General features: G+C 32.4%; 1 protein-coding gene across 1 annotated transcript; it reads left to right on the top strand.

The window, feature by feature from the left end:
* The first annotated feature begins 1,814 nt into the window (after positions 1 to 1,814).
* Positions 1,815 to 10,623, top strand: LOC123690709 (collagen alpha-1(XI) chain-like). Its single transcript, XM_045634698.1, has 11 exons — positions 1,815 to 2,140; positions 3,378 to 3,430; positions 3,987 to 4,020; positions 4,234 to 4,253; positions 5,238 to 5,301; positions 5,526 to 5,722; positions 7,151 to 7,256; positions 8,209 to 8,301; positions 9,187 to 9,353; positions 9,904 to 10,098; positions 10,445 to 10,623. Exons 1-11 carry the CDS (start codon positions 2,080 to 2,082, stop codon positions 10,589 to 10,591), a joined length of 1,137 nt encoding a protein of 378 aa, XP_045490654.1. The 5' UTR covers positions 1,815 to 2,079; the 3' UTR covers positions 10,592 to 10,623.
* Positions 10,624 to 10,858: the final 235 nt, after the last annotated feature.

Here is a 10,858-nt window from a genome sequence, read left to right on the forward strand (position 1 = left end):
ATTCGCGGATAGACATAAATTAATATACCTATAGATGAAATAATGTATTTTTCTATGTCAATTTATTACAATTATTCTTTTGCTACATTAAAAAAAATATCGTGAACATCAAGTAACCTTTGTCTTTGACCCAAAAATATGTATGTACGGCACTGAAGGCCTATGACTGAAGTTCTTGTGCTTATAATGGACACGAATTTATATTATTTAACAAATTCAACAATATGTTAAATATTATGTAACGTAACTTAAAACATGATATAGGGCCTAGGGCCAAGGAAAAATGTTGATGCGCGCCATCTATCAATTTAGAAACAAACCTTCTCTAATACCTTGATCGGATTCTCGGAATGCTTCTGTAGCAGTACAATATAAATAAACAAGAGGGCGCGGATTGAATATACCAGGTCAATAATATGCAATATATTATTGACCTGGTATATTTAAACTAATATTCAATTAATTATACGTTTTTACTTTAAATAATAAGCTAATAAATTATTCACGTTATTTCAGATTGACATAAAAATAACAACAAAATTATAAAGGCGTTTATGATATTAAGCTTGCTACCATGAATGTCAAAACTAAGAACTATAGATTAAACTTTATCGGCAAAAATAAACTTCAACTTCCAAACCAAACAAATGAACATATATTATTTAATTAAATGAAAATATATTATTTAGAGGATAAATTCTATGAAAGACGAGACGGTATGAAGACCAGTGCCGAAGCCTTCAAAAATAGTAAAAAATTAAAAAAAATTACAGTAGGATGAAACCCATTAGAAATGCAGGGGAATATGATCAAAATGAAAGGAAAAATAAATTACGGTCGATCCGAGTTCGGGAAGTGGGAGGGGGGTGACTTTTAAGGGGGAAAAATTGTTTATTTTGATTTCCGGCGAAACTACCAGTCCTATGGAAAAAAGTTAAATGGCAAAGTTGTAGGTCATAAAAAGATCTACAACTTTGGTAGTTACAATTTTTTCACATAACCTCAAAATTTAGGTGAAAAATTCAAAAAACCAAGTTTTTGGTTTTTTATTTATATCTTTTTTTAAAAGGTTTTTTTTTCTACGAAATTTGGTGAAAACTTACCTTATTATGTCCCAAATATACTGTAATTTATTTGATTAAAAATATTTATTTTTTCGCCTCATTTTAACTTAATATCAAAAAAGCACCCTAATTTTCAATCGAAAATTCTGACGTCAAAATTTCAGCTTTTTTCAAAAAGTTTGGGGGCTTTTTGTTTGTTGAAATATCTACTTTCTGATGGTGTAAAAAATATATACATTACTATAAGAAATATTATTAGAAAATGCAAAAAATTCAAAAAACCTCAAATTCGAAAATTTTCTTTTAATTATGTACAATTTTGAGGTATTTATTAAAATTTACACTTTAATTACTCAAAAAACGTAAGATTTCATGTTTCATTGATAAACGAAAAAATTGCAAATTAAAATATACTTCTATAATTAACAAACAAATAAGTTAATGAAGTTAATATTTAATAAGACATCTACAATATTTTGAAAAAGTTGTAGAATCTTCTGTAAATAATATTTGTAGATGCCTATTTATTGCTGTTTTAAGATAATTTATATACCTGAGTGACCTTGACACTATGTAATTTGTTTTAGATGCTGGTCCTCTTCTCTGGGGAAGGTGACAACTATAACGTAATTTTTTTAAACATAGACATGAGATATGTGAGGCTGACTACTAATCTAAATAGTTCATAAGTAAGTTTCAAGTTTAGATAGACTAATAATAAAAGAGGAAAGTTTTTTTCTTCATAAACTATTCACTTCAATAAATAGTTAATCAGCATTAACTACCACTTATTATCTGCAACAACATATGTAACAATGAACCAGAAAATACCATTATGTACACAACCTAATTATTTAAGCATCTCTAATTTAGTCATTCTTATCTAATAGTGTTCACCAGCCGACTAAACCATATACATTATTATATTAACAGGAAAATGATGAATTTAGATATATTGTGTCATTTTTAACCGCACCTGGGACATATATGTACATTAGAATAAAACTGTTTGAAAATGGTGAATGTTCAGATATTAATGTTTTTAGTATATAGTTTTCAATTTGTAAATGGAGAGGGTATGTGTTTTATTATATTTTGTACACCTATCTGTACTAGGTATTTGTATTTGTTGTATAGGTAGTTGGTATGTTGCGTTCTTGTGTATCTTAAATAAAATTTGTGTTATATTCACTTCACTATTATTATTAATTAAGAATTAATAAGACCTAGCCTCCAGATTTCGCAGAACTAGAGATAATTATAGAAATATTCTGGAACTATTCTTTAATACTTACAAAGTACTGGACTGATTTTAACTATTCTGTCACCACTGGCATGCTGTCATAACTCATAACCCTTCATTCTTTAAAATTTAATATTATGGCTTTAAAATAAATTAATTGCTAGAAAACTGTTGCATATGAAATAATACAGGAAATTATTTGAAAGATCATTTATATACCAATTACTTGTTCAATGTTATTGGGAGCCAAAGATTTCTAACCTCAACTATATAACCTACTAAAATACGAACTTAACTCATATATATATATATATATATATATATATATATATATATATATAGGCATTTCGTCTGTACGCGTCCACTTTGTGCAGTTGGCAAGCTTAAAGGAAAAATAAAAATATCCAAGCACTAATTTCTATAAAAAAAATTATGTAATGTATTAATCATATTGTCTATTTTAAGTTAACTTTCAGTTTTGTTCGAAACATCTTGTGATTTTTTTTGTAAAAGTCTGCGTCCCTAAAATCCACTTTGCGTCCACCGGCTTCCAAAAAGAATTAAGAGGTGATATTTTTATGATAATGTAAAAAGAGATTGGATTTTAATAATTTATTTATGAAAGATTTATAATTATTTTAAATCAATATATTTCTTATTATATCAATATATTCATAAATCACTACAAAGAAAATAAAAACATTTATTTATTCTTTTAAACATTGATAGAACTTAAAATTTTAAATCAAATTAGGTAACTACTGATGTAGTAAGGCACCTAATAGTAATTCCACCATCCAAATTTAACTATAATCGGTTCTGTTATTAAAATCAAAAGGAATGTAAGCTGAAGATCTGAGGTGAGATATATACAATGAGGTGTTGCCGGTAATTTCTTTTCGACTTAAGTGTTTCCTATTATTATAATTAATTTCGAGAGTTTTAAAGGGAGATCCGTAAAATTTCCGCGAATTGGGCGATGGACGCGAACAGGCGAAATGACTATAATATAAGCATTTAACAGCACAATATGCTGTGTGATATTATGTATATATTGGAACATATTTTAGCAGCGGAATCCGGAGCTGTAACCACTACAAGTCAAGAGTCTCCTATACCAGATGTAAGTGGAAATGTATTTACAATACATATAATCTGAAAATGTTATTTAATAAAAATGTCTGTTAATAAATTCATGATTTTTAAGTTACCTCATACTTCTAAACCTAATCCTTAAATAAGGGAAATTATGTTTATTTTGTATACTGACTGGTTCTTTTTTTGCAATATTATAAATACTAATTAACATGGCGGAACATGAATTTGTGGGGCTCTGGGCTATTAATTTACGGGGAAGTCCCCCGAAATAGCCTAGCAAAAAAATACATCGACGAAAACAAGTGACGGGGAATTCCCCGTTTCGTTCCATAGACGCACATCGCGTATTGGTTGATTGATCTCAGGCTGATTACACTGGATTTTTAAAAATTTTGGGTATTTTTTTAAAATTCAAGATATGACCTTCCTGTTGTTTTCAGTAGGAACTTTAGGCCCTTTATATCCTGGTGCTAGGTGCCCTAGGTTGCAGCCCTTAAAACCTGATAGACTTGCCCCTGCCAATTAAGATGTACATGTACTTATTTCGGTAAATCATTATTAAGTTTTTTCCTTTTTTTCAGGAATCTCAAGCACAAATAATATCAGCTGAACTGAGTAAGTTCTATGACATTTCTCTTAACTAAATCTTCTATATAAAATTATCACATTCGACAATTAAAGACTCAACCAGTCTAAATCATGGCTGACCCCGTGACATCATCGCTGTGTGAATCCTATATGGCATTATATTGTAGTGGTATATTTGTATATTTAAGTATAATGATAATTTGTCTCTGAGTAAGCTTTAAAACTAAATTTTTGTTCTAGGACAATGCGGTTTACGAATAGTAAGTAGAAATATTGTATCGTCTTTTATTGACATAAGTAACTTTTACACATTTAAAGAAAACATTTTTTCAACGGATTGAAGCTAAGTATCACTATAAATTTATTATAAATTTATAAATATTTTACATAATTTTAAATTCAAATAAATATAAATGTATAATTATTTTACATAATTTTAAATTAAAATGATTATACTTAATACATAGCTTTAATCCGTTGAAAAAGTCTTTTCTTTAAAAGTATAAACAAACATTCTTAAATAAATATTTTCCTCTGCGTATATGATAATGAACTCGTGAAACTAATCTTTAAGAAGTATTTATACGTAGGTACTCGTAAAACTCAATACGTGTTATAACGAGTACCTACGAATAGGAATGTAAAACAAAAGACGAAACATTTGTGCGTTTCGTTTGATTGTGATTGATCAATTAACATGGAGTGTGAACACGCGTAATGATGCCTCATATTACGTTTTAAGTTTAACATTCTTCCCATCCTGTTTGGATTATGCGAAATAGAAGACATAATGTGTTAAAATTACGCTAGCGATTCTAACTATCACCCATTACGTGGTGATTTTTATGAGGGTAAAACGAGGGAAGAGACTACAGATAAAATAGGTCTAGGCCTCCACTTGCTACAGTAATCGTTGTGCTAATCAGTGAAACAGGGCTGTGAAGAGTCTGAACGGACAATCGCAGAAAGCCACGGAGATTACCCTGCTACCCGTGCCCTGTATGGTATGACGGGGCTTTAGTTCGGGCAACTGCTTGTCTTAGTCCCACACTACAGGGAGCTGAGGCTGTACAATGAAGTCTATGCAGGATTTCCCTTCTTAAAAATGGCCGTTTTCTCAGTAAGGACCGTAGCAAGTGGTTTGTGGTTCTTGTTGTTCGTAACGTAAAGTAAATGATTTTGCTTAGCTTTTGTTTAGAGTTAAAGCTCCCTGTAAGATGTTGGTAAAAAATGTATTTGTTTAGACAGGACCTGGTTTAACATGGGAGAAAGTTGATGATTGCGCCTCAGCGTACGCCGATCCAACAGGTAAGTCATTCTCATGAATTTGGAATAAAATATTAATCCCGTAACCCATAAGGAAACATTTAGCTTTCTTATATTTTTAGCGGATACATTTTCTGAAGTACTCCGGCCGGGATCTATTCTACATACCTACTTGTGATCACTAATTGATACCAAACGAATGCTTTGAAAAATACTCTTTAGTAAATAAAGTGTAAAAATTTACTCTCATGATTGTTTCCTACCAGAAATGAAGGGGGACCAAGGATTAAAGGGAATTCCTGGAGTCATTGGAATACAAGGGCTTAACGGGGAACCAGGATTAAAAGGAGAACCAGGGCCTCAGGGAGAGAAAGGTGACAAAGGAAAGATAGGTGAAGATGGTAGTGGGGGAGAAAAGGGTGATCGAGGTTCTGCAGGACCTAAAGGAGTGAAGGGTGATCAGGTAACACGATTTTGGATTAACTTTTTTAATCATAAACCTTTTTTTTTTACTTTACTTTATTAATTATTGGTATTGCATATATTAATGGTGACTACTGCTGGTAGGTTAAGATTCAAAAAGAAGTCAAAAACGTGTTAACATGTTTCTAGATTTCATTTTATATTTCATAAACATTTTCTTGTACTTACTAGAACCTTTTGAGAGTAAGTATAGCCGTTTGTATTTCTGAGGGGTCTTGATAACAATGGAAGGAGGCTAATTAGATAAGCTTTTAGTTTTGTTAAAAATGGCGCTCCTAGTCGAACACAGAGCTAGAAAACTGAAAAATATTATATAAACTGAGCGTTATTTAAGGCAGTTTTTGCCGCGCTCCATCTGTATGTGGAATCACCGATGTATTTCTGAACCAATTCAACTAACGCCCAAACCCAATATTTAATCCGCAATCTCTGGTTGAAATAATCTGAAATCGAACCATGACATTCGATCGATCTCCTAACTGCATCCCAATAACCAAACCCTACGAGGACAATCCATTTTTAGCGACGAATAGACTGCAATCTCTTGTGCAATCTTTAAAACAAATGCCTGTGTTTAAAACAAATTAAATAGCTTTTTTATTATTATAAAAACTGGTGTCTGTTAAAATAATGTTGGAATCGAGCTTCTTTTAGCGTTATAGCAAAACGCCAACTGACTATCTTACAAAAAAATTATTGAAGCGGTAAGTAATATTTATCATAAAATCGTGTAATAAGTAATAACGTGTCAATTAACAAAAACGCTACACATTTATTTTCTGTTAAGTTTTTGTATTTTGCACTTTGCACACAAGACGAAACAAAAACGTGGCTTACAATGAGAATAGCAACATATTATATAATTAATAATAAGACGCTACCAACAACAAGCTGAAAAATCATGAGAGGAATAGTATAACTGAAAAATAAACGCCAGACTAGCTACAACTCGGCGTACCCCCATGCACATTGTTTCTCCCGTCAAACAAATTGTAAAAAATTTAAGATAGGATATAGACACAGTTGAACTGTCATTTTCATACCAAGGTCCATTCCACAATTACCGATCCGGCCTACCAATCCAAAGATGGCCCGTCGTCAATTGGTTATTAGCACACTTTGCAACATTTGGATTAAGATGTCGATCTCAGATGGTCAAAATGGGTTGAGATAGGTTATTGGGTTTGGGCGTTAGGGTTCTTCAATTAAAAAGCGTATAAATCCTTAAAGTGCCGACAACGTCCTCGCGAGCCTTCTGGCTCTGCGTATCCATGGGTATAACTTAACATTAGGGAGCAGGCTCTCTTTTTTTTTAATATAAAGCGTTCGTAAAAGGCCGGCAACACATTTACAAGCCTGTCAGTAATAATAAATAAAATTTAAATGTTTCATTAAATAAATCTTTTAGGGTGCCTCAATTCCCGGCCTTCAGGGGCCTCCCGGTGAACCAGGCCCTTACAATGCATACAGCCGTCTTTTGAATGTTGAATTACCGAAGAAAGACGTTGAAAGTGGTATATAATTTTTGCAAAACTTTAAAATAGCGTGTTACGTATTGTGTAATTTTAAAAGCCAAAGCAAATACAATAAAATCGTAAAAATATAAAACCAAATTATAATTTCAAGAGGCAATTAAATAAATGCTTAAAACCGATTAATAACTAACAAATGAAATTGGAGATTCAACAGAATGAAAAAAATCATTGGCAGGTATCTTTTTCATGATCATTTGCCTTAAACGTAAGTAGGTGATCAGCCTCCTGTGCATGACACAAGATGTTTTATCCACCGTTTGAGCGAATGTTAAATGCGTACATAGAAGGAAAGATTAAGAAAGATTGGTACAGCCGGGGATCGAACCTATGACCTCAGAAATGGCACGCTGAAGCACTGCTACAGCATTTACTATTCTTAATGTCTTGTTTCATAGTTAGTAGTTACCCCTAGGAACCTTCCTAAACTACAATATACATTATACAGTGAAAAAAATCAGTTGTCTGTAAAGTCGGTTTAGTGACCATAATGACAACGTCATTAGAAAATGCTGATGGAATGGTTGCATTTTTTAAAATAAAAATTTATTTGTTTGTTAGATATTTTGTATAGATATAAAGAGGGAGGTATATTGAAATCACAACAATCACAATCACAATTGAATTGATCAAGTTACATTTATTTGTATGCATAAATAATAAGAGACAGATGTCAAACGCTGCCGAACGCGGAGGCCGATTGTGCCTCTTTGTTTTTCGTTCCGCACTCTAGCTTGCACTTCAAGTCTTAAATGGAACGCCTCAGAGCGAGGTAACGCCGCACGAGTCATGTTTTTTCGTGCGTACAGCCGGCTCCATCGAATTATAAGACGTCACGTCAAAAAGTATAACACGCTTAAGACAGCTTTGTATTGCTATGGGCTTTATTAGAGGTCAAAAACGGAAAAAATTGATTGCAATTAACCCTTTATAGATGTACTAGAGTCTGAAGCGCGCAACAGGGATCCCGGTACAAAGTCGAATCCAGCGAAATCGTGCGCAGACATCGAAGCTGATGGCATAACTGGTATGTATTTCTGATGGGACATGGGACATTTTTCAAAAATCATTATAAATTACACACAGTGGAATTGTAAAATAGATCGTTATACACAAAACGCTTCAATGGTGCTAAAGCATTTATGTTTTTTAGTATGCGGGTAGTTGAAACTACCGCCATTTTTAAATTAATTAATTGATTTAATGTTGAAGGGTTTCAATAATATGTATAAAGACTGAAGTATATAGGCTTCTACAAATCTTATTGACGCACGCACTTTCCTTTCTGCGTCATGCGTGCACACCACGGCGGGAACGTTTCTAGTTTTTGTGGTCGGGCGAATTTCGATAAGATGTCCAGTTAATTTTAGATTATTTAAATACAACGTGAAATTGAGTATATTTGTTTGCCGCATACATTTGTCTAAAGTATATAATGCCTCAGCACGAAATTTACGATAGAATCGTAAACGAAATCGAATGATTTTTTTAAATGACACTACTCTTGTGCTTACGTTTAGTTCCAAATACGCCCGCACTTGGCTATCAAATTACTATTCGGTTTTAAAAATATAACTCCATTCCAACTTTGTCACATAAAAAATAAAAATAAATCAGAGGGGCTACTACATTTTTGGGTCTGGGCCTCAGGTTTCTGTAACTTTTTCATGATCATTTGCCAAATAGGGAACGCCGTTGACTTTTTGGGTATAAAGACGGTTTTCTCACGATGTTTTCCTTCATCGTTCTAGCGAATGTAAAATGCGCACATAAAAAGTCCATCGAACCTTAGGCATGAAAATCGCAGGCTTACCTCACAAGGCCATCACTGCTGAAAACTGCAACTTTGTCACATACAGGTCGATATTTCTTTTTTGAAGTCGGTTAATATCAATTGATTGATGGATTACAGATGGAGATTACTCTCTGAACCCTGAAAACGAGTTTACTGCGAGCTGTGATTTTATAAAACAAAGCGCGTGTCTTAGTCTAGAGTATGACGAGGAACCTAAACTATGCGACAGGAAGCCATGTTGGCTGTTCAAGTCTGGGTTCAATATTGGGAAGTTTTATAGAAAGGTAAGTCGATTAATAATCCAGTGGAGCTGCTTTAATGCAGAAATAGAAAGAATTTTCATCAGATAGGAAATAAACTGGCGCTGGTCGATTTTTGGATGATTTGTATGGATCTCAGACAAGGTTTGCCTTAAATCTCTAGCCAAGTACTTAAGTTAATTGAAATAGTATTTCTCTTTGGTACGAATACATTAGATTTTCGACGTTACGCAAACAGAAAAAAACATTAAAAAAAACAGAAGGCCCCCTGGAATCCAGCTGTCTTCGAGTTTTGCGCTAAGCAACATATGCGATTCATTTTTATGTATATCTTAACTGTGCCTGACAGTATTTTTTCTTACAGATTAGTATCGCTATACGTAGGTGTATATTATCTCTGATCGTTAAGCTAGTGTTCATAAGAAACGATTTCGTTCTACCGCTTTGGCAAACCCGATTTCCACGAAAATCTTTTTATTTTTTTTAACATATAGCATATGAAACCTACAATATGCATTTATTGGTAAAAAAAATCAAAATGATAGAAAATTCTAGCTTATTCTATATGTTTCAGCAATTAAAAAATATAAAATATTTAAGCACCTTAAACGGAACGACACATTCCACTCACAAGATTACCATTATTTGCAAATACCTGAGATTGAGTGAAGAATCAAATTTGCAAATACAATTATATCACATGCTGTTAATTGGACCTGAAGCGTCGAACGAGACGCCATTGCATTATAAAGTCAATAGTGAGAATTGTGTAAGTACCTTTTATTATGTCGTAAGTACCTTTTATTACTTACTTTAGTACTTTCAAAATCAAAAAATATATATATAAAAATTCCACCAATATAAATCTACAAATAAGCTCAAGCCTCAATAGGAGTGGTCAATGATACTTAATGTAATAGAAAAATATTTTTCTTCAGTTTGTTTTGTTAAAAGTGCCATCTCTTGATTGATAGGAAATAATGTAGTTGAAATTGCGAAGGCGCAAGTAGTTCAATAGGAAACTGTAAAAGCGCCATCTAGTAACAGGTGTAGCTAAACTTAGGTTATGTGGACTAAACTAGGTATTAATGTATTTTATTTATAATTATTTTCAGAATTCAGAGACTGACGAAGGATCTGCTGAAATAGAAATAACCATAATCGGTCCATTCTTACCAATTACGGATTTTTATATAAGAGATTTTAATGAAAAATCTGAACTTATATTTGATAAAACTGAAGTCTGTTTTTATTATAAATAAACGTAAAATATTTTTTTATACGTGTGAAGAAAATAAACTTATTAATTTGTCTATAATGTGTGTTATTTCTATCATTTTAGTCACCTCTAGTTTATAGGTATTATATTATGCTCATATTTTTACAATCGTTTTCGATACTACAGTGGTAGCCTCGACTGATGATTCTTATTTTATGCAGCGAGATAGGAAAATTATCAATCTACCTAGATCGGTATTGTCTATAAGAATACAGTGAAAATCTGTTATAACGATTTCGGAAGGGACTAC

Source organism: Pieris rapae, chromosome 3 (genome assembly GCF_905147795.1).
Source record: "Pieris rapae chromosome 3, ilPieRapa1.1, whole genome shotgun sequence".
Taxonomy (NCBI): Eukaryota; Metazoa; Arthropoda; class Insecta; order Lepidoptera; family Pieridae; genus Pieris; species Pieris rapae.

Bases quoted from the DNA above. Each gene is read 5' to 3' on its own strand.
- LOC123690709 (XM_045634698.1), top strand. From the start codon at position 2,080: ATGGTGAATGTTCAGATATTAATGTTTTTAGTATATAGTTTTCAATTT. The intron at 4,254-5,237 runs GTAAGTAGAAAT...GTATTTGTTTAG, and splicing joins GACAATGCGGTTTACGAATA to ACAGGACCTGGTTTAACATG. The intron at 9,354-9,903 runs GTAAGTCGATTA...TATATGTTTCAG, and splicing joins TTGGGAAGTTTTATAGAAAG to CAATTAAAAAATATAAAATA.